Source organism: Tachysurus fulvidraco, chromosome 6 (genome assembly GCF_022655615.1).
Source record: "Tachysurus fulvidraco isolate hzauxx_2018 chromosome 6, HZAU_PFXX_2.0, whole genome shotgun sequence".
Classification (NCBI taxonomy): Eukaryota; Metazoa; Chordata; class Actinopteri; order Siluriformes; family Bagridae; genus Tachysurus; species Tachysurus fulvidraco.
The window spans coordinates 17,286,629-17,310,660 of NC_062523.1; the positions used below are offsets into that span (position 1 = coordinate 17,286,629).

The following is a 24,032-nucleotide window of genomic DNA, read 5'->3' on the forward strand; positions in this document are numbered from 1 at the left end:
GGCTGTTATGGTAGCCAAATTAATGCTATGCTTTTGGATTGGGAGGTTCAGCAAGCACAAATGGGTTTTATGGTCTGGTGTTCACATACGTTTGGCCATTTATATGTACTCTAAAAAGCACACAAACCAAGAAAAAGCCCTCTTAATGAGCTAGGGAAAAAATCATAATATTTTTAATTATTTGAGAAGGTTATTTGTGCGAGCCTTCTGATTTAACACGTATTTCACCACAGGCATAACAAATACACACAGTTTGATTAACCTCATCAATAGAATTAAAATGTTCTGCCATCACTCTTCAGTTACTAGTCTTGGTACAAAATAACTAAACAAATAAAACACATTAACCAAAACTGTAAACCTTCCAACAACAACAGGGGCCAAGCAAAATGCTGGCAACAACAACTCGGTTATACATTGTGAACAGAACTGTTTCCACCAGCAGAGTATAGCTTTTAAAAATCTGTTAATATTCCTCAGTATTAGTCATTCCATTGTTTTTGTCCATCCCTTCAATCTTAGGATGAAATGCACCCCAGACAATAAGAAAACTCTGTGTTTCTCTCAAAAAAAAAAACCTTATGATGGGCATCAGTGGTTTTAACCAGCCCTTACTCTGACATTTTGCGACCTGTTAATTTTTAATTACTCACTTCAACACTGGGGTCTCTGGTTGATTGCTTGCTTACTTACAGTTGAACATTTTTATTTTGGTTTTACTACTTTGTGACAAAAGGTTCACTGTGAATGGGCCAAATCATGATACATCATGACATTCACAAATACATTGACACAGAAAATTCTGGAAATCACCAGCTCTTCATGAAAATCAGTGCTCTCAAGTGACATACTCATGACCAACACCACTGGAAACTAGATTTGGATGTCAGGAGAAGGGACAAAGTTTAAATATATGTAAATATGGAGAAACTAGGTACAGTGTTGGCTACAGAAAGTAAAACATGCATTATCTATCACTTGTAGAAAGCACACACCACTTCTATTCTATCTTGTCTGCTACAATGCGTTTTATATACAAACCCTCTCCATGCAAAAAGTCACACTACATTGGCAAGAAAACTGATAAATATTACTATGGCAACCGATAATAGGAACACCTACTAGTAACTTCACGGTACAGTGACTATTAAATCACTACATGTGAACGTAGCATCAGGATGTGGGAGGATCTTACAAATGCTTATGAAGTAGCCTCACATTGCAACCATGTGACAAAATATCTTGTGAAATGCTATCCTTTGATAGTCTAGTGTGTCAAACATACAGCAATTACTTGAATTAGCATCACCTAAATCTCAGCTACATAGGAAGTAAGCTTTGGAACAAGTTAAAATCAAACTGATGAAACAGACTGAAGACCCTTAGGAAATTTTGGACTAAAAAAAAAAAAAGAAGAAGAAGAAAAAAAAAATCAACATTCACACAACATAGAACTGTAATGGCTTTAATCGAGGAGAAGAAGAGCAGGTGGTACTTACACGCAGAGACTCCTGGAAAGAGGAAGCCTGGTACTGCGCATACTTGGAGATGGTTGTATGGGATCGGCTACTCTCGCAGCGCCATGTCTTCCTGGTGCCGGTTATGTCCCAGTTTTCATCGGTAGGCTGTAAGAACTGAGTCCTCACTTCCACCAGGTGATCTGGGTTTGCTTCCACCAAGGTCTTAGTGGAAAACAGACCAAGGTCTGAGCCACAGGAGAGAGGAGGGAAGAAAGAAGAGTAAGAAGTGTGTAATTAGCCAATTCCCCAAATACAACCAGTCACATGTCAAGGTAAACACGTCCAGGCAATATGAATACTTCTTTCAAAGATTTAACACCTGGCACAAAGCAAGTTATTCAAAAGCAATAAATCATCTCAAGCTGAAAAACAAATCAGAATAATAAAGCACTGGCAGTACGACAAATTGGCAGCATGGTATTAGACTGAACACATGTGAATGTGATTCAAGTGAATGCACAACGGCTAAAAAGCCAGACAGCCAATTATTTGATGTGTACAATGACAGCAGCCAGGAAATGACAGGTACTCATTGCAACAATAAGGACATTAACGGTGTAACAGACATCAATTAAGGTAACAGTGTATATAAGGGTATTTTCATAAAAAATCCCCCTGTGGCAAATTTACAGCTCATGGTCACAAGCTAAAACGCAGGCCTTATTGTGGGAAGTACTGTATCCTATCCAAATGTAGCTGGCGTTTTTTTTTTTTTTAGATGCTACCTGTAATGACAATTTTAGCTTACAGGTGGTGCTGTTGCCTTGTATGATCTGATAATGTATAAAACACAAACAGCAAAAAGTCCACTTACTGGCAGCTAAAAAAAAAATTTAATATTTCCCAAGCTTGTAACGTGTAAATAAACCAGCCATCAGTTAATACACACTCGGGTGCTTCCCAAAATGGCTACTTTTTAGCACAATCAATCATGAGCGATATGTGCTTAAAGCCATAGCAGAAATGTCATATAGACAGACATACAAATCCAGAAATATGGAGACATACCCAGCTTAAGTGCTCCAGCAAGGCCTCGGATAACTGTAACAGGGTTGGACGCATTAGTGCAGAATTGGTGAAGTGGGGGAAAGAACACATCCCTCTTGCTCTCCAACTGTAGGAAGTTTAAACACAAAGTTAAACAAATAACACGCTGCAACTTTTGCTTTGACTGCAACCTTTCTAATAGGTGACATGTAGGAAGACCTAATTTTCTGAGGAAACTATGACCTACAAAATCATGCACAAGCCAATGCTCTACCCCACTTCCTCTACATGTATGGTTCACTGGCTTAAAATAATCTATATCTGACTAACACTCAGTGACATCCCTACATTTCAGTGTTTTCACATTTCCTAACTTAAAGAGCATCAAAAAGCACGTTGGATAAATCTTGCATTTTTTCTTCAAAAGTTCCAAAACAAAAACCAGCAGAAGGACACAAATGATAAAGGTATCTTTTGTTGCACATAAAAACAAGACAGTTTTTTTTTTGCCACGATACACATTACTGATGTATTTTTCCATTTGATATTCATTATTAGCTATACCTCTACCTCTTTTTACACAACAGGCTGCATCCCCAGTGGTAGAGCATGCAATATGCAACATACGGTTTTGCAAGTGGGAACTTGATTGCCTCAAAGCATGCATACTTAATAATCCAAAAAGGTAAGCTAATCAGAAAGAACTCTTATAGCACATTTTAAACACAAGGAAAATATGATGAATCCAGCCTATAGCCTCATTTCATTTGGCTTGTGTAAACTTAATACTACAAACAGCCAATGATGCACAGCTGCTCAATATTGTCACACTATCCAGAATTCATAGCAAGTTGGAACAGCAGCCATCTGAAGGGTAGTTCTCATAAACCACTGTATGCACTCCATTTTCAACCACAGTTGGCTTGACCACAGACTGAGTTTGAGTTAAATACAGCCATGTCACATTTGTGTTTAAACCAGAAATTAATTTTGTAGAGATGAGAATCGCATGCAAAAAGGAAAAAAAATAAAATCACCATTTTGGGCTGACATGCTTGTGGATTGTGGAAGAAGGTTGATAACATGAAGGTTATTGACCTAATAATATATGGCACAATGTACCTTCAATTTGTTCACAATTGATTGCCTGATAAAGGACTAACATGTCCTGGCTTATGACCAAGACATGAGCCAAGTCAAGAACTGCACAAATCAATGTGTCATCAATGGCACAAATAAAGAACATGAGGTACTCACATAAATACTAGGGGTAGGGGGGTTCAGTTTGTCCTTTGGTAGTGGAGGAAAGGGTGAAGAAGGAACTCTTGGAGGGGGACACCTGTCCAATAAGATGCTACTCGTGAATACACCGTTTTTCCCAAGGTGTCTGGAAGAAGAAAAAAAACACCATCCCAATTTAACATTGATAAATTACTGACTATATTCTGTGGAATAGAAGAATGGCTCAAGCAAAAGAATTCTCTTTATATTCATCTGATGGATTATCTCCAAGAATGCACAAGAAAGTGTCATAATTATGGAAATACTAACTTTTTAGATAAAGAAACCGGCCTCTGCTAATCTCTCATTCACTTTGAAGGTCAGAACTCAGACCGTGTACTGTGCAACAATAAACCAATCTAAAATCACTGCTCACTCGGCAGATATTAAAAAAAATGTTTTGGAGAATGCTTACATTGGGTCACAAGAGTACAAATGTGTCATCATGCATTAATACCTCTAATAACAAAGCCAATTAAATTCGCATAAAACTCAGTAAAGCACTCAGGAGCAGAAAATTTAAGTTAACTATTGACCCAGTAGCATAGGTGACCTTTATATTTCATAAACAGTTTTAAAATTTTAAATGTTACAGATGCAGCAAAAGCATAAGTTCCTGGGACCAAGGAATTTTATATACTACCTTGTCCTAGCAAAACTAGCTTGTACATTTTCTGTCATCTAATGACGGACACTGGTGCCCACCTGCAGGCTTTAAGCACCTCCCTGGAGCTTGAGTAGATGGAGACAGATGCCCATGGAACAAGCGTAGGGTTTGGAGCTTTAGAGCAGACTAAAGGGGAGTCCACCTTCATTGGGCTTTGCGAGTCCTCCAGGCCTTTTCCGTTGAGCCTGGGGCTGTTAAGGCTGCCAGCGCTGTTGTGCTCTGCAGATTTAGGTGAAGGTGTGGCTGTAGACATGGCTGAGCATGGTGATGAAGCCACAGAGTTCTCCTGTGTCTTAGAGCCCATCTTTAGGTGAATGCTGTTAACCGTTGTGCCAAGAGCAACCACCCCACTGTCTTTAGTAACATCATTACTACTGGCTTTTCCCATAAGCAAGGCAGAGAGTGGAAGATTGTCTGGACTGAGCTGAGCTGGTGAGCAAAGTTCGGGCACAGGAGCACCTGCCGAGCCCTGATGGACGTGATTAGGCCGTCCTGCAGTGGCAGTGCTGTTGGGCATCCCCGCCAAATGCCCATTTGAGGAAGGCATGCTCTCTTTGGTCGGAGCAGGGCCTTGCTGTCCACCTGAGGTAGAGGAGTGAGGGACAGGGGGAGAGGGAAGGGGATTGAGAGCCTCCTTTGAAGAATATCCACACTCATTTGGAACGCTTGTGCAGGTAGGCGGAGACGTCCCTGTGGAAGAAAGTGCCCGTTCACCGTTGGGACCTGCTAAATGCGAACCTGGACTTTTGTTAAGCCCCTGTCAAAAACAAGAAAACAAAAATTATAGCTATCTCTGTAGCTTTGTGAGATAAATGACAAGGCAATATTTCTGCCATTGGGAATGTGGGCATTATAGAAGAATAGGGTCTCTCACCTGAGTGGAGTTGACATGTTGGCTTTTCCACAGCTGATCATTCATTGTGCTGCTGCTGCTGCTGGTAGGGGTTGCACAGTTACGAGGTAGTGCGTTTTGCTGCAGGTAAGGCACATTTCCATTGCTCCCTTGCCCTGGTAAGTGATTATTGCCCACAGAGTTTCTCTCTGTGTTACCCAGGGCTCCAGCAGTACTGCAGGGGGAAGGGCTCGCAGGAGCAGGTCCATTGGCCATTGGTTGAAGGGTGCAGGGTGTACAAAATGAGGGCTGCGTGGTGTTCGGTGCGTTAGAGAGCGCAACTGGTGTATGGCGTGGGGATGGGAGCGATTTTGAATCAGGCAGTGATGGGTCACTTTTTGGACAAGGTCCGTTGGACAAGCTGGGTCGCACTTCACCAACAGCATTGAGTCTCATCTGTTTAATGTGGATGAATGAAAGTCTTACATGTTTTATACAATATTTTCTACACTGAACTCCAGAAGCATATAAAAAAATGCACAAAAACAGAACACGTACACAAAAAAATTCATTTATGCAATGGCAATTATTTGTATGTAACAGCACACACACCTGCTGAGACTGCTGCATAAGGAGGAGTTGCTTTTCCAACTGTTCTAACATTTGAAGCTGCACTGGCTTCAGGTTTGTTCTGTTAGCCCGCAACTGTTCCAGGAGCTGTAAATACAAAAAACAGAACTGGTCTAATTCTGCAAATGTCCCGTTTCAAAAAGATAAGGAGGAGGACGTGGAGGCGAAGAAGGAGGTGAAGGAGGAGGAGACGAAGATCTACCAACCTGAAGCTTCTGGGGATTTAGGTAGCAGTTAGGAACTTGCTGTTGTACTGGATTGGTGGTGCAGAGATCAGCAGAGTTCTGTGCATTTGTTTAATGGGATGGGGAAAAACAAGTTATAAGGCTATGTTTGTTAAGTTTTTAAATTGTGCTAAACTATACATGAACACGTATACCTTCGATGGACTGGTAGTTCTCTTCCTCTTGCTAGGACTGGACTGGTCACTTGACTGGCTAGAGGAAAGCATGTGTGGAGGCAGTGACTGTGCTGGGAGCTGGGACTGACCTTCACCATGCTGAGTTTTTCCGGCTTGCTATTGGTAAAAAGAAGTACAAGACAGCAGCTTGGAAAAGGTCACACAGCAAAGGAGTTTACTGGAGTTTACATGGTCAGTGTAAACTTTTTAAAAAGGGCTTCCTTTAATTTTGAAAGCTATGAGCCAATGGTGGTGAAATCTAAAAATCAAGGTTTTATTTTCATACATTTTCCAAGCCTTGCAAATCAAGTATTCTGGCAGGAATAATGGAATAGTGACATGACCAACAACAACAACAAAAAAACGCATATTAAGACAATTCGAGACTAACACACATCAAATTCACCACACACCACTTCAACATAAAATCAGCTGCACAAGGGAAAATGTTAAGAATTCATAAATATTTTACACCGTGTCTCCTAACAACTGTCCCCCAACATACACAAATGCTGCATTCCCCACAAATCTCCAACTTTGATCTAGTGCATTGGTCATAATTTTCTGTTCATGTGGAGCCCATGAACAGTAATGATGAATGATATGAGTGACTGAGTGAGCTGTTGTGCCGATGAAATCAACAGTCAAATAAAATTAAATTGTTAAATCATCAAAGATTGGGTCATGGATTACAAATTAGTGTAAAGAATAAAACATGGCGTGAAGCAGCATGTCCCGAAGTGTTTGCGATTTTTTATTTAATAAAGAAAGACACATATTTAACTTTAAACATTAAAAGTTGCATTTAAGGAACGCACCTGAAATAGGTTAGCATTATAACTTCCTGTTATCATTTATGTTGTAACACCTACAGACATTTATTCCTTGTCATGTTCCTACGGATCGGTTCTGAAAATGATCGATTACGTGGAATACTCAGGATACAAGTCCCACTGAACGAACATTTACAATAAGAAGCTATTAAATAAAGTGCAATAATATAAATGTGTGGTTGGTCTTGCAGCTAGCATGTAATTCTGTACTGTATTGTTTAAAAATAAATAAATCTGAGCAATAAGACAATACAATAGCACTGAGGCATTGAACACCTCATGAAAAAAATTATGTGCAAACACTGAAAGTGTTTGGAAAGTGTAAAATATAATATATAAAATAATATAATATACATACATACATAAACACATTTTATTTTACACTTTCCAAACACCTGCAGTGTTTGCACATAATTTTCATATCTCTATATCATTATAGGATACATCTAAAGCTCTTTGAGAAACTCACATTGGTATAGCGTCAATAGTATATTACATAAATAACCCTACTAGAATCCTCATAAAAGGTGTGGAAAGAGGGGGATGGATGTCTACAGGCCCGTCTAGCTGAGCTGGTCTCACCTGCTGTGCTGTGTTCAGGGCTCCCTGTCTGGAGGTAAGCTCTGCTGGAATTGGTAGGCTCCATGCCTCCTCAATACTAGGGAGCATTTTACTTTTACTCTGTAGACTACCTTGTTGTAGATTACACAACTGAGCCTAGAAAAGATGTGTAAAAATCACAGTTGAATTTATAAGTGGTTGATTATTTAAAAAAAAAAAAAAAAAAAAGAGCTCCATACATATTGGAAAATCAAACATTCCAGGTCATGTAATGGAAGTATGTTGGAAAGTAAAGATGGTAATGGAAGAGGCTTGGAAACAGCTCAGGTATTTAAAAAACAACAAAAAAAAACCTTGTATGCAGGTATTAAGATACAAATGTACACAATGCACAGTTTGGAAAAGAACACACTAAACATGAGCTTTATGTCAAATAGGACCCAAAAGCTGAACATTAAGAGATTAGTATAGTCAAACGTGATGGTCAGTACCTGTAGGCATTTAATACGGGCAGTGAGAGCAGTAACATTAGAGCAGGACTTGCTGCAGGTGGCATTAATGTAGCATTTGATAGCATCCTGAGGCTGGTTGCAGGACTCATAGAGGGTTCCCAGGTCCATCCAAGCAGCGGCATGGCTGTGATCCAGCTGTACTGCACATATATAGGCCTGAAGTGCATCCATTGGCTGGTTCTGCTGCTGATATAACACACTGTGGACCAGAGCAGCAGAAAAAAAGGAAAAATACTCACAAGGGAGACTGATGTTGGTATTGCTGTCAACAAGAGCTCAAATAGCAAATATCTTAAGATGTACTGAATATGTAAGCTGAATATGTTTTTGCATACATCCTGCCTTCATAGTGCTTACCCTATTGAGCACCATGTATCAGCACTAGCCTCCGACTTATCAATGGATTGCCTGTATGAAATAAATGCATCCTGGACCTTTCCAATACTGGAGTAGCACCTGTGAAAAGAGAAAAATTCAGCATGGTTATCCAAATAGGGTCAGCCCTCACAGTTACTGCAGAAATACTGATTATTAATAAAACAGAACTATAGGTCCAAGATTACATAACCATGCTATGACCTATATATCAATGTTACATAATAAATATAATAATGCTTGCCAAAACCAAGATATTTTCTCAAAATACCTTAATGCTTAAAAAAAAAGTTTTAGTACCTGCCCAGGAAGTACCAAGATTGTCCAGAGTCAGGATCTGTTTCCAGAGACTTCTGCAGACACTGAATAGCATAGCTGTCTTTGTTAGCTTTATCTCCTAGCTGTTCTACTGTGTGGTGCATCCAGCCTGTAGAAGCATTAAAGGGAATCAACCAAACCAGTTATTACACACTACAATAAAATGACCTACAAGAACATAGCAGTGTAGCTGTATCCATGAACCCCTGAGAAAACCCACTTGGGAAAACTTCTGGACACAAAAAGCAAGTGGTTTGTTCACTCGCTCATCTTTGCCAATTGAAAGGTAACAGTAGACAAACAAATGAGAAAGAGGCGGTTCTCTCACTACCACAGGCAGCTTCAAAAGATCCCATAACAGACAGCCAGAGGTCGTTAAGGACAGCAAGACGGTGTTAGACAAAGCCTCTCTTAGCCTCTGATCCCAGCTGAGCTTTTAACATCTGGGCCAAGCGCCTACGCCTGTAACCACAGCAACTGCACGAGTGCCGACAATTACAGGTCAGCATGGAAATGGTTTTATGACAGCGTCTCTGAGTCCCCCGCCATACTTCTTGGGTAAATTCTAGACTGGCAGGCGATTTAAAAGACCATGGTTGGGGTAGGTGAAAAAGACACACCAGGTGGGTTGGCTGTTTTGTGTGGTCGTTCGTGCAGCTAAGGTAAGTTAAAGTATACAAAATGGAATAAATCTGGGATCAGAGCTTTTTTTTTAAATATATAAGTGAACACTTTTTTTTAAAAAAAGATTACAGTTCATTGTGTTGTAATTAAGAGCTATTGGGTTAGATACTGAATATTGATTGGTCTTGTAGATTTAGGCCATGAAATCACCCCTCCCTCAAAAAGGTGAGAAAAAAAAATTATTAATGATATACAGTGATCTACTAGAACTACACTTACAGGCTCCACAGCAGACTAAATAAAAGTAAAGAAAACTGAGGGATGCAAAACTTACCCAATTGTTGAAGTGTAGTTGCCTTCACCTGTACCGGGAGATTCTCGGTCTGAAGCAGACTTTCATATGCTTCTTTTGCCGCACGGTACTTCTTCTGCAGATATAAGTGAGGACAGGACGTTTAGCAGACAGAAGAGTCAGCACTTTTATGGCCCATAAGAGTGGACACAAAGGGGCTCCTCAGACTGACTACAATGAGAGTGCTGGCTTGGAGGATTGGATTTAACTAGTCAGGCCAGACAGAGTGATAGCATGCATGACAAGTCAGACAAGCACTGGGGGAGGGTCAGTCTAGAAATGAACAGGACAGGCTAGACTCAACAAGCCACTGGGTTAAGAGCACATTAACATGTGTACACACACAACATTTATTTATTTTTCTTGGTGACCCGGAGAGAGTGAAGCAAAAACACCAGAAACCCTTACTCATCAGTCCACACACAAGCAGAAAACTAAATCTAGCACATCTAGGCCTTCCTGTGTTTACTCTCTTATACTTTTAAAACCTCAGTTAAACAGAGGAACTCTGAAGTAAAAAGTACTAGTAAAGAAATGATTTTCATACATCATACACCATCACGGCCTTGCTAAGGACAGCAATATCTATTGGCCTAGAAAGCGCTTTTCCAATCACAAGATTCTCTTATGGATTAATTTTGCTTCTGTCTAAATCACTTGCTTCCAAAGATGTTAAAGATTTAGAGAACTCTCCTAAAAGAAACATAAATGGAGGGGAGTCCTGCAAATCTGATGCCACAGAAAATACCCAGGGCTTCTGTTGAAGTGCATTTCTCTTCGTATGTTTTTGGGTAAATTGTGTCGTGTCAAAAATAGTTACGTATAACATTCAAGTCTAAAAGGTTCATAACAAATTTAAATCACTAATGAGGGTTTTGCCACAGTGCATGAGGTCTACTGACCCAAATAGCTCTATTTTTGAGGTTTTTTTTTTTTAAATAAAACAGGTCATGATCTGTCGTCTCCTACAAAAACATGAACCAAATCAACGATTAAAATACAGAACATCACTCACCTGAATTTCATATAAATGAGCAATGTGGAAGTGAACTGTATAAAGGAAAAAGAGAAAGAACACGATCACTAAAGAAACACATCAAAAATGGTACAAGAAGAGGAAAAAAAAAAAAATCACTATCAAAAGTGCTCTCTCTCCACACCAAAAGATATTCACTGGTATGCTGGGTGCACATGGAGGGAGAGGGAGAAGGTTAATGTGCTGTGTGTGCACGTCTAGCCCATCATTACTGCTGGTGTGGAGAGCTGCACAAGGCTGAATCCTGTAAGGCAGTTTCCTTGGCAACTGGAGTCTTAGGGGGTATGGAAATGGCAATAGGGAGGAAAAATAAATTACAGAAATATCCGTTTGTATCCAAGCTGCCTAGTCTCTTATCAGTTCTCCTCAAAAGGCACTGATAAAAGCACCACTGTAATCTGGCACACTGACACATGCAGATACTCACTGCAACTGGATTATATGCATAAAGGAGGATTTTATTCTTGCTTAATGGTACTTACTTTCAGCTTTAGACAAAGTGCAGGGTGTGGAGTCAATCAAAGCCAGCTGAAAATGCTGTAAGACGACAGAAAAGGTGTGACTACAGATCATGTTAATTCACAGACATGGGTTTATTTTACAGACAGGGGTTTTCAACAAAGCTTCATTTTACACCCCATAGAAACTCTTAAAAGAGGGCATCATGTTCAGACAAAGATAAACTCTGATGTCTTAGTTTCAACCTCAACCTTGCCAACAGTGCAGAATTCTTAGAAAAGGTGAACGATTCACGATCATTTTAAGCAACATTGGAGGAAACAATCAAAAACGACTATACTAGCTAATTTCTAAAAATAAATAAATAAATAAACAAACAAACAAATGTAATCTACACTGTGATGAGCAAAGGTATTTCATAAAACTGGACAGGAATAAAAATAAGCAACTTAAAGAATCAGGCAAAGAAAGGTTTAAAGGCACTCCATATATTATTTAATATGATTCTTGATCTTATATGAGCAAAAAAATTTAATCCAAGCAAAACTGATGGCCCACAAATTGTTTGACAGTTAAGCTTAATTAAACAACAGGTTTTGCAGGGAAAATGTCACCTGTCTGCAAGCATAGCAACAACTGAATAGATACAGCCATGAATTACAATATGTTGCAGTACACAGAAATAGGAATACTGAACCTCACCAGTAATAGCTTCATAACCCATACTGGCAAGATCAAAGCTCATTTCTATTTAAAAATAAACAAAGAAAAATGCACTAAATAAAAATAAGGAATCTTTACTGGTGTTACTGCCTTTTGCAGATAAAAATAACCTGAAACATTTTCCACTTACCCATGTCCTGTCGATTCCAGTCAACAATTAGACACCCATTAAACATACTGGCAACAAAAATGTCCCTACACAAAAAAAAATTCAACAGTGTCCCTACCTATCCCATACACACCAGGAGAATATCTAGCAATAAGTGCTATATAGTTTGCGTTTTGAGATCCCATAGCCAGCTGACCATCCTATGTGAGCTCTATGGCACTCAGCAGGCAGGAAGATAATGCAGCAGGACTGCCAGCTTCTGTCTCCCTCCAACACTGATTACTATTCAAGAGAGCAGCAGCTGAGAGATGACATGCTGCTCCCTTTCTCACTCACAGACACACACCTCCAGGCTTTTTAATCACACACTTCATATGCTTGCAGTAAGCTCTGCCTGTACTCTCTTCAGAAAGCCAGGGAAAGAGAGACGGGGGAAGAAACGAGAAGCAGCAGAACTGCTGCACTAGTCAATCCCTTTGGGGTGGGGGGAGCAGCAATATGCTGTTTCTAATTGTGGAACATCTCTCACTTTCTCTCTTAGTTCATGTTAGGCACTGAAACAATCTTGCCCACATGTTGTAGGCTTCTTCATCAGAAACACCACCATGCTGGAATACTAAAATGATTCAATATCTAATCATTAATGGAGACAGATTTAAAGACAGTAATTTTTATATACACTGATAAAAATAATGAAAACCTGTAAATGGTGTATTATTAAACATATCCAGGGTCCGGGGGTAAGAAAGAAGCAGAGACAATCGCATTTGCTGTATCTGTGGTGCGCTGTGAGATGCAGTGTTGGTTCCTTGCCTTTGTTCGCATAAGTGGGACGCACACATTCAGCACGTAATCGGAAGGCTGGCTACAAGCCAGAACTGCCTTCAGCACCCTCACAGAGAACAGAGGACATTCTGCACGTGCAGCACCAGCAACTTATTAATGCTCACTCACTCGCTTTTTACTCACTCTGCTCACAGCACGCTGGAGACTCGACAGCAAAGGAGCATGCACAGGTGAACTGCAGATGTAAAATCAACAACTCATATACAACACCCAAACACACATCAATAAACTGTGTCACCATGCTAACTGGGATGGGAAGTCCATTTACTAATTCTAATGTTTTGTTAGGGAGAATAAACAGATGCTGAGCAACAAGAAGGGACAAAAATGCAAAGTCAATAGTGTGCATTAAATCCTCAACACAGGCTCTTCTTCTCTCTTATTAGGCAACATGACCCAGATGGCAACTCAGCATGCAAACCACTGCACTGAAAAGGATTCCGAAGACACTTAAAAGGACCCCATCTCTGAACATCAATGGACTGTAGTAGAGGCCAGAGGAAAAAAACAGGAAACAAAAGAAAATCTTTTTTGGATAAACAACTAGTTGTTTGTTACACATATACGAACACACACACAAACTTATACCATGTGTGTGTGCATGTGTGTGAAAATATGCTCCAATTTTAATGGAATTAAAATGCAAAAATATATTAAACTACAGTTTTTATACTGAAGTATTTCTGTAAATCATGCATCACACACTGATGATATTTTAATTGTGTATAACACCGAAATATACTCTGAACTGAATCGAGACAAATGGTCACAGGAAAGTGGACAAACCTTTAGGCTCAAGTCATAGTCCGTGTTGACTTTAAACATCAGCCCCAAACGCAGATGGATCTCCTTGGCTCTAGAGAAGCTGGGATCAATGTAAAGCACCTCCTGAAAAGCTTTTATCGCCCTGCAGAAAGAATAAAGAGGTATTTGAGCAGAAACAGAGTCCATCCCAACATTACAAAAGCCATTTCAACCAGCAGCAAGGAATAAAATCCAAGATTGGAACGAGTTTCATTTGAATGTTAAAAGATGTAAACAAGGTATTCATTTAACCTGGGCAGACATGCTAGAGGACATCAGAAGCTACAGAATGGTTACCATGGCAACTTTTAGGCAAGAATGAAAATACATGTCAGCAGGTATTCATGATTAAGCACCAGAATTCCTATACAGACATTTTTCTGCAAACAATCCCTATTAAACTGCACATGTGGCCAGCTCGTAGCAGTAGGGTTCTGCTTGTTTCTGTGTCCTCAGTGAATGCAAACAAGTCATTCGTGTGAAGCACGGCTCAATGAACTCATTGAACTTAAATTCCAGTTTCTCCTCCCTGCCTGCTGCTGTGCTCGCTGCAGAGATGACTGATTCCAGACTGTGAAACAGGATGTACAAGAGAGAATGCACTACAAAACAAAAAAATTACTTCCACAAGAGGAGGATTTATTTGTTAAAAGTTCAAATGCAGAACACAAATATTTGCTCTTCTGGTTTTAGTCCAAAACCATACTACTGAATTTTTATTGCATTGTTTCCCACACTGCATGTGTGTCTTAAAAAAAATGTACAAAATAGGGACTTCAATCTAAACACTGCATGGGGTGCTCATTTGTACAAGAGAATCAATTACACAGATTATCATTTGGTCTACAATGGGTAACATCTTGCTGAAATCTTCCTTTAAACTAAAAGTGGCTTTAGTAAGGACAAGAGAAAGCTAACGTGGCAAAACCTGGGGTAAAACAAACAAACAAATTCATCGGAGAACTCAAGTTGAATGAATAGGAACATAGTACTTGAAATCTAATTTGAAAAGATTAAAAGCCGGGTGTCTCTCATTCGACAGTGCAAATTGCAAGAAGTTGTTGCGCGGTTAGAGAAGGAATTCCAGCTAAATACACTAATCAAGGCGTTATATTTACAAAGGTGTTCAACAGACTGCACATCTCCCATGTGTCCCAGCTCAAATGGTCTCGGGGCAAAAAGACCAATTCATGACTGGCACTTAAAGTATATCGCTTACCGGTGGTGAAATTTCAAGAGCTATTTTACGCGTAGTTGTTACCTGCATGTACGGTCTTTTACGGTCTTAAAAATATACGACAATAAGGGTCTGAGGGAATTTTAAAGATTTTTTGGGTGTATATATTGAAAATATTCATAATTGGTGCAAATATTACACCATATAGTTGCTACTGATAACTATAGACATTGTATTTAATAGGCTAATTTCTGCTAATTGACTAAACAATAGTCTGACTGTCGACTGCAATAGAAATCACAATTCAGTGGATGGCATAAAAATGTACACACCAGCTACTTTTAGTGTCACTCGTATTTTAGCATCAAAGACAAACTGCAGCATTAATGTAACATTACCCCTGCGCTAATTAAGTATTTGGAGATCGACTTGAGTCACAGGTTACAAATCAAACCAGTTTGTTTTTTGTTTCATTAGGCCCAGTGCTGTCAAAATCTGTCCAGCCACACAGCATTCTTAAAGAGACTTTAATTCATTCCATTTAATTACTCATCTGAATAGTTCTGAAAGGAGAACGTTACACTTTCTATAATGGCTAACAAACTATTCAATTGTATTAGGTGAAATGCATTTGCAGCCACTCACGGTAAAAATTTATAATGCTATAATGTTGTTCAGAGAAAGGTGAACAAAGGCATTACAAATCCATATTTGGATGTCAAATGAACACTTCCTTTAGTTAATTAATATTTTATTGGCCATCAGCTGCTCTGGTGAGAGACAGGATTTACCACAGACGGTTTTTTTTTTGGTCATCAACCTGAGTAAGGTTACAGAGCCATTGTGTGTGCAACTCAAATGTTCTTCAAAACTAAAAATAAATAAATAAATAAATAAAAACAAAAACAAATAAATAAATAGAAATTACATACAATAAATCTTGTAATGTTTAAACAAAATGATTATGTACATGCACATATGTTTATAGGTGGGGAACAAAACATGACTGAGACAAAGCATTGCATTTACCAAATAGTAAAGAAAGAAGTAAAACTGTACTCACCACTGAAATGCATTGTAATGGTAGTAAACCATGCCAAGGCCATATAAAAAGGCAGCATTCTGAAAAAAGGGCAGAAAACATACTTGTTACATACTTGTCTAACATGACAAGGCATCTACAGGATAGCTACAGTTCTGTGAATTCTAAAGTAGATGTATGCAATCTTTGGCACAAGTAGGGGGCGCTGTGCCCAGGAACATTTTATCTAACTGAAACCATGCTTTTAATGCCTCAATCTGTTCTGAAAAAGCAACCTCGGATTTATAGTGGAAGAGACAAGGGGGTTGCACACTGTACTCAAAGTGCAGCGCCATGTCTTAAAAATTGAGAGTACGGACACCGGCAGCACCACTCGGTGTCTGTTGCGGTTCAGAACGCTGTTCACAATCCGGCCTCTCACATAACCTGCCGTTAAATTACACTACATTTGTCTAAAAATTGTTAACATACATAATACTTACATAATCTTTTTAACCTTTTAAAATGTTTGTCTTTCTGTGGCTTAAGACTTAAATGTTTTGTATAAGAGCTATAATAATACAGAGGACACTTTCTTTCGGTTCATCAATGGCACTTTCTTCAATCTCGAACTGAACTTTTGCATGTTTACAAAAGCAGTGCTAATTTAAGATATTTGTCACTGTCTCTCTCGATCTGTTCATCAGACATCGTCCTTTCAGTTATTACTATCCACACATGATAAGTGAAATCTCACACAGCCAGCTTAAACATGTGAGAGATTGCATTCGCAGTTGAGAGAATTATGAAAATCGGCTTTGATTGAGGTTTTGTCTCCTTTACAATAGTTTCATTTAATTCAGATTTATATGTGTAGTCCTTTTAGAACATAAATATTGCAAAAAGTACAAAAAAATACTACTATTCTGCAATCTCAGCATTACATATTGCACCTAATAATTGAACTGAAGAGAAAACCATTAAAAACTCAGTCAACTGTAACACATGTAACTGTGGTTTAGGGGGAGTCTGCATTAAGGTGATTTTCCCACCTATCTCCCTGTTTTTCTTTTTGTCTCTCTACTAAAAAGAAGGAGCAGTGAGATGTGCCAGCATGTGTGAAAGTATGAGCCACCAGAAGAATGGAGCGCTTTATTTGCTTTTCCTTCACTTCACATTCATGTCTATCTACGACGCTGATGGACACGAGCAACCAGGAATAAAATCCCAACCAGGATCTGCTTTACTTTTGACCAATCATGCTTTTATATCACACATGGCCATGAAATACATGTGTGTGTGTGTGTGTGTGTGTGTGGGAGAGAATAGCACATATTTACATGTATAACATTTATTTAAAAAAAATTTTTTTAATGACTATCGCATTCTTCAGGGTGCTATTTAGACAAATTAGTCAGCTTTCCCCCCACAGACCAATAAATTAAGCTTACAAATTAAGTCTATCAATAATGAGTAAAAAACAAAGGTGCTGGAGAGCTTCTCTGAAAAGGAGGAAAGACCCAATGAGGAGACAGCAGAAGACTGTCAACAAAGAGAAAGCTGCATTTAAAAGAAAACACCATGAGTCCTTCTTATATTACAGGTTCGCTGGAACAGGTTCCAAGCTCTCTCTGGTCATAGTAGAAATAAAGCACATAATATATAATGGAATAAATGCATTATATATGGAATAATGATATATTTTTATGCACGTTATTGGATTGTGATGGAAAAGTAAATAGTCTGTGGAAAAAACCATCTTGCCTTGGGGCTGCTGGTCTAAAGGATGTCTGCAGTTTCCTTTGACCAATTCTGGCTTATAAATATGATGTAGCGCATGTAAAGATACCGGTCATTCATAACTATTTGGAAAAATAAACCACTCAAAAAAAAGACAGCTGGTACCAGGCTAAAATGCCTTCTGGTAATTAATAAGCAATCAGTTGGTCAAGAATTGGACCCATGGGCAAAACGACTACAAATGCAGCATTTACTTAAAACAGCAAACATTTGTTTTAATGAAAACTGAAACACACTTGCTATATTTTTTTTATTAATGAAGGCATGTATACCTAAACATAATAAATTTGGTGAAAACAGGGGATTGCAAACATGAAGTGCATATTATGCACAGAAAGTGTACAACACAATATAGTTTAAAGTGGCCCCAGTATCAAACATCACATTATAATTTACATTCAGTTTCTCTAGCGGCTATAAAAAAAAACTATGTATTTTAAAATAACTACATAGACAATTTACTATAGGTGATGGAACAAACACAGACTTAGCAGGCATCTTGTTTAAAAATGAAAGACAATATTAAACATATGACCGGAAATCTTATCCAACAGAAAAAAGAAACTTGATTTTATGTTTTCTATAAATAAAGTAATAAAAATTTCTTTTAATTTTCAACTGTGGATTTTTTTTAAATAGTACTGTGAATATTTTTGAGCAAGGTGACATACTGTGAGCTAATATAATCTGTAGACTTTCTAATAAATAAGATGGTTAAAAGTTAATAAGCCATCAATAACAAAGTTGTAACAATATTTTTGTCTATAGCATCTCATCACATTGATTGCTAAATGATCTCACAGTGAATGACATCACAACACTGCTACAGAAAAGCCTGTGCCAATTGTTGTGTCTCAGTCAGTTGTTTTTTGCATTGTACCTCACTAAGGCAATTCTCAATACACCATTGCCAGCATTGCTATTTTACATGCATTATGCAACCCGGAACACATTCTCAGAACAGTCGCAGCAGTAAATGCACACCTTATATCACCAACTCCTGCCAATACTCTACCACTTCAGCACCTCAGTTAATCAAGCACACATTTTGTTTCTAGCACAGTCATATGCGGCAAGAAACAATGAGTGCCCCTGGCAGTAGAAGACAACGAGGCCCATTTCAGGCCCTGAGCTCAAGCCAAACTGTATCACCTACATCTATAACACAGAGGAGAAAAGGCTACCAACCAGGAATGAGTTTCTGCCACCAGCATGTGACATGAGCACATAAAAAGAACAATCAGACCCAGCAAGCAAAATCAAGAGGGGTCACAAATCATTCTGGAAACAATTCAAAAAAACATGGACAGATTTCCTGGCTTGTCAAATAGCAAACAGAAGAAACATACTGCGCTGTTCAGATTTGAGCTTTCACTAATTAGGTACAGTATAAGAGTGAGCGGAGCTCATGTTCAGCCAACCAAGCTTGGGAACCTAGAAATGTCATTTCACGGCATCTCAGAGTGCTTGCCTTCCCACACAAAACTCACTGACTAGCGCCAATGTGCATCTAGTCCAAGAACTAAAACAAACCACGGAATAAGAAAAATAAAAAACAAGCTCTGAATGAAACTTTACAGAAAAATTTCCCACCTTCCAGTAGTCTGACTGTAAACTGAAGTACCTCTGGTATGCAGATAATGCTGGCAAAAAAGACAGAAATTTGTCAGAGTTAATTAGTGATGCAGACTCAACTAAAAACTAGATATGAATATCTGGCACACAACTTTCATTTCAAACACAGTTACTATAGCAGGCAGAGGAGTTGGGTTCAGATAGGATTAGGGTTGCCAATGGGCGGAAAGTTTCCGGTAAATTTCCGGAAACTTTCCACGGGAACTTAATCTGGGGAATTCTGGGAATATTCAAAATTTTACAGGAATTTATGGAAATTTACAGGAATTTATGGGAATTATTTGGAAATATAGGGAAATGTATATAAACCTTATCATATACAAAAATAACTAAACATTTTGCTTGGTCATAAGCAGACATGCATGCAAGGTAATACAAATTTTAAAAATGACGTCTTGACTGATTTAACTGTAAGTAGAGCTTTATCTGATTCTTTCATTGAGCAACACAAAAGCATAAAAAACATTATTGTGTTTGTAATAAACAAACTTAATTGTAAGAAAACATAATTCCCTATGATTGCTGTAAAATGAAAGCATCCCTAACCCTTGCAAACCAAGTGATATATGGAGGATTTATTTCAGGGGGAGTGTGTATGTGGGGGAGGGTCATCAAATTATCTGTGAATGTGGTAACACTTCTAATTTACTGCTTATTAAGAGTTAGTAAGGTAGTTATTAAGTTTAGGTATTGGGTACCATTAAGAATTTAGAATAAAGAAATGCAGAATAAGGCTTTAATATGTGCTTAATAAGTACTAATAAATGGCCAATATTCTATTAATATTCATGCTAATGAGCAAGTAGTTAAATGACCCTAAAATAAAGTGTTACTGTGCATGTTATGGAAGAATGCAAGTACATGCAGTGGGTGTGGCCTCAATGGCCCTCCAGTAAGCAGTGTGCTGTGTGCAAGTGAGGCCATCCTTAAAAATATTCTTGTTTGCCGTAACCCGGCCGACCCTGTCAATTTAGGACCAACTCAATAAATTTTTTATTTTTGCTTTAAGTCCGACCGACTTGCCGGTTGTAAAATTGCGTTAAGACCGACCAATTTTTTTTTCCAAAAAACTAATACAAAAGCAATAAATAATATTAATTATATTTTAGTAAGTATTTTAAATATATAAATGACCTAGGCCTACATACAAACGAAGGCTACTTTCTTTCTTTTAAATAAAAACCTGTAACGTCTGTGTTTACTGGATGTCACACTATGGCCTGTGCGTTCGCTTCGACTCATACTCTCATTCACTGTCCGAGTCAACGGTTCACGCAGTGACGTCACGATATGCTACTTTGTTTAAATTCATACCTACGTAATCACATCACTAAAATTGTACTTTTTTTTTTCATTGAAACTTGATATATATATCTATATATATATATATATATACACACACACATACATACATACATACATACATACATACCTACCGACCCTTTTTTTTTTTTTTTACTGTAACTGCAAACCAAAATATTAAGGATTGCCTGTGTTTGCAGGGTTCAAATTCAACTTAAATTGCATTAAATCTTGCTGTTTTAAATCAAAATAATGCTTTTTTAATTCCCAGTTTATTTCCATATATTCCCATTAATTTCCATGGAAATATTCCAGCCTTGAAAGTTCCCGGAATTTTGGAACCCTAGATAGGATAATAAATGGAAAACAAGGAATTAAACACAAGTCATTCTTGACTCACCTTTTGGGTAATTGTCTAGTAAGAGGTTAAAATGACCTAACTGGCAAAAAACCTCAGGTTCAACTTTTCCTTCAGATTTCAATATGTAGGCATCATAACAGCGAATGGCCTGGGAAAAGAAGAGGGGAAAAAAACGTCATTAACTGCCAAACTAAAATATTTCACACCAGAAAATTCTATGGTTGTTTATAAAATTGCACAGACTAAGAACTTATAAGAAGGCATAAACATTCTAATGGAAAATCACAGGTGTTTATGTTTGTGAGAACAGCCATGTAAAGAAATGAATTATTCTACCATAATAATTGGAAAGTACTTCTGCGTAGTGTAGTGAGGAGGTACCTTAGATTTTGTACAAGTGTCTCTTCTGACATTGTTCCTGTAATATTCAATGTGGAAAGAATACACTAGCCTTAAATCACTTGGTATTTCAAACACAAACGCAAACACGCTGCAGCTTTATGACATTTCAGCATGACTCAACCGGACAACACTTGAACAGGTGTGTATGCGCTTAGAATAAACCTGCCTCTGATTCATTAATCGGTTAAATGGCAGCAAAACATGCTGTGGTTTAAGTTCATTTAATGACTCTGGTCCACAACCTATAATCCTATATATATATGAATCTTTTTGTATGCAGAATAATTCAATAATGTGTTACTAAAATTTACACACAGACCAGACATGAATAGGTCATACAGATACACCAAAGATTTCATTAAATAATATTGAATCTTGTTTATAATCTGCTTAGATGAATAATGATTGTGTACAACCATAACTAACAAAAGCTTCAGTTGTTTGGTATGGTTAATTAGCTTATATTTAGGTTATATGTTGTTGGAATTGAAGTCTATTTTAATGGTATTACAGTTCAAGGACTACAGTTAATTCCATTTAAGTTTGTTTTAAGAGCTGTTAACAAGCATTAATAAACCTTCTGACCACATTTTCTGTTAATAAAGCCTGAATTAATTAGTGTATAAATGCACTGATCAATTTTATTCAAACGATTTAGATCGAATGCACTTGGCTAAAAGAGAATCATTAAATTGAATTAAGACAACAATCCCAAATTGACCATTACTCAAATAGATTATATTGAAAAAAAGGACACACAAATGAAGAGCAAAAAAAAAAAAAAAGAATTGGTTTTTTTTATGTGTAAATCAGACATGGTGATTTACCCAATTAATTAAAATAGTACTCTACTTTATCATCAGTCAATTGGTGGTAGGCCTGCCAGCTTCTGAACAAACTTAGTCACATATTGAAGACTCGAATCAAATTATATCTTGTCTAGAATCGCAGTTAACATAGAAAGAATTTATTTTGCTCTCAACATAACAATATGCTGACCATTTAAATGTTGAGAACCCCACAGCATTAGACCAAGCAAAATACCACATAAACAGATGGGTAACAGCAAATGGGAAAAAGTTGGTGACTCAAATATGCTGGGGGAAAAAAAAAAGCATTTATTTTGCTAGTTTAAGAATACTTGTCCTCTTCGAGGGATATTCACTACAAATCTAAAAAGCTTTTAAAAAAATCCCTGTCCTGGTGGAGGTAGTCTATGGCAATTTATGCTGCTTTTTCTCTTGCATCTAATCTATATATTTTAGATTTTTCTTTCATTTGGGTTTAATTCAAGAGTTCTAAACTAATATATATATCTCTCAACATAAAATCAAACTAACATTTCTTGTGCAAAGAGCAGAAATAAACCAAACCATAGCAGAGTTTATTGAAACTGAGACCATAAAGTAGCTAAAGGCTACACACGCATTATTATTTCATGACACCAACTAAACATCCTGCAGCAATATTTAACTAAACCTCTCATGTCACTACACTGTGTGCACGGATGATAAAAAATAGCTCATACAGGCTTGCCCAACATATCAATAGCCAATCACTGACTCTATGGTCATGGTTCTCCTTCATGAAATTATCTACTTAATCAACTGTGTAGCAACAGTGCAATGAATACTTATCATGCAGATATCCAGCAGTTTAATGTAATGTGATGTTTAATGTAATGTTTACATCAACCATCAGAATGGGGAAATGATCTGAGTATTTCTACTGCTGAACTAAACATCAAATAGATGACAGTTTTGTGGGTGGAAACACCTTGCTGATTAAAGAGGTCAATGGAAGAATAGTCATTCTCTGGTTAGAGCTAACAGAAAAAGTACAGTAACTCAGAAACCAGCTGAAACAGCAGAGGACAACATTTTATGTCTGTCAGCCAAAGACCGAAAGCGGAGGCTGCAATGGGCACAGGCTCACCAAAACTGGACAGCTGACTGGAAAAACATAGCCTCATATTTTGCTGAGGCATACAGATGGCAAGATCATAATTCAACACTTCATGAATCTATGGACCCAACTTGCCTTGTCCAGGCTGGTGGAGGTGGTACAATGGTGTGGGGAATGTATTCTTGGTACAATCTGGTGATGTACCATTCCATATACCATTCCATCATCACCTGAAGGCCACAGACTATGAGTATTGTTGCTGATGGTGTGCATTGCTTCATTGTCACAATATACCATCTTCTAATGGCTACTTCTAGCATGATGATTGCAGCATGTCACAAAGCAAGTCATCTCAAACGTTGTTTTTTTTTTTAATAGACAGGACAGTGTCATTGTTTTTCGTGTAGAATTCCTAGTCACCAGACCTGAAAATTGTAGCACACCCAAGATGTGGTAAAACAGGAGATTCACAGCAGGTATACCTGAAAAATCTGCAGTTATTGTGTGATGCAGACATTTCAGCATGGACCAAAATCAAAAGGAAATTTTTCCAAAACTTG

The 24,032-nt window shown here is 38.0% G+C and overlaps 1 protein-coding gene across 3 annotated transcripts in view; it reads right to left on the reverse strand.

The window, feature by feature from the left end:
• Positions 1–24,032, reverse strand: part of kdm6a (lysine (K)-specific demethylase 6A) — a 33,132-nt gene that overhangs the window by 4,568 nt on the left and 4,532 nt on the right. The window contains exons 2-21 of one of the 3 annotated variants that reach the window (XM_027164717.2): positions 21,547–21,583; positions 21,205–21,313; positions 19,461–19,510; positions 16,110–16,168; positions 13,852–13,972; positions 11,411–11,465; positions 10,908–10,942; positions 9,875–9,968; positions 8,899–9,025; positions 8,581–8,679; positions 8,203–8,422; positions 7,733–7,867; positions 6,297–6,434; positions 6,124–6,201; positions 5,900–6,004; positions 5,330–5,743; positions 4,494–5,212; positions 3,765–3,894; positions 2,529–2,634; positions 1,500–1,705 (exon numbers count right to left, since the gene is read on the reverse strand). In XM_027164717.2, the coding sequence (XP_027020518.1) occupies positions 1,500–1,705; positions 2,529–2,634; positions 3,765–3,894; positions 4,494–5,212; positions 5,330–5,743; positions 5,900–6,004; positions 6,124–6,201; positions 6,297–6,434; positions 7,733–7,867; positions 8,203–8,422; positions 8,581–8,679; positions 8,899–9,025; positions 9,875–9,968; positions 10,908–10,942; positions 11,411–11,465; positions 13,852–13,972; positions 16,110–16,141 (2,814 nt within the window). In that variant the 5' untranslated portion in view covers positions 16,142–16,168; positions 19,461–19,510; positions 21,205–21,313; positions 21,547–21,583. The remainder of the gene's footprint in view (positions 1–1,499; positions 1,706–2,528; positions 2,635–3,764; positions 3,895–4,493; positions 5,213–5,329; positions 5,744–5,899; positions 6,005–6,123; positions 6,202–6,296; positions 6,435–7,732; positions 7,868–8,202; positions 8,423–8,580; positions 8,680–8,898; positions 9,026–9,874; positions 9,969–10,907; positions 10,943–11,410; positions 11,466–13,851; positions 13,973–16,109; positions 16,169–19,460; positions 19,511–21,204; positions 21,314–21,546; positions 21,584–24,032) is intronic. The other 2 variants (XM_027164716.2, XM_047815354.1) reach the window with 2 other exon arrangements.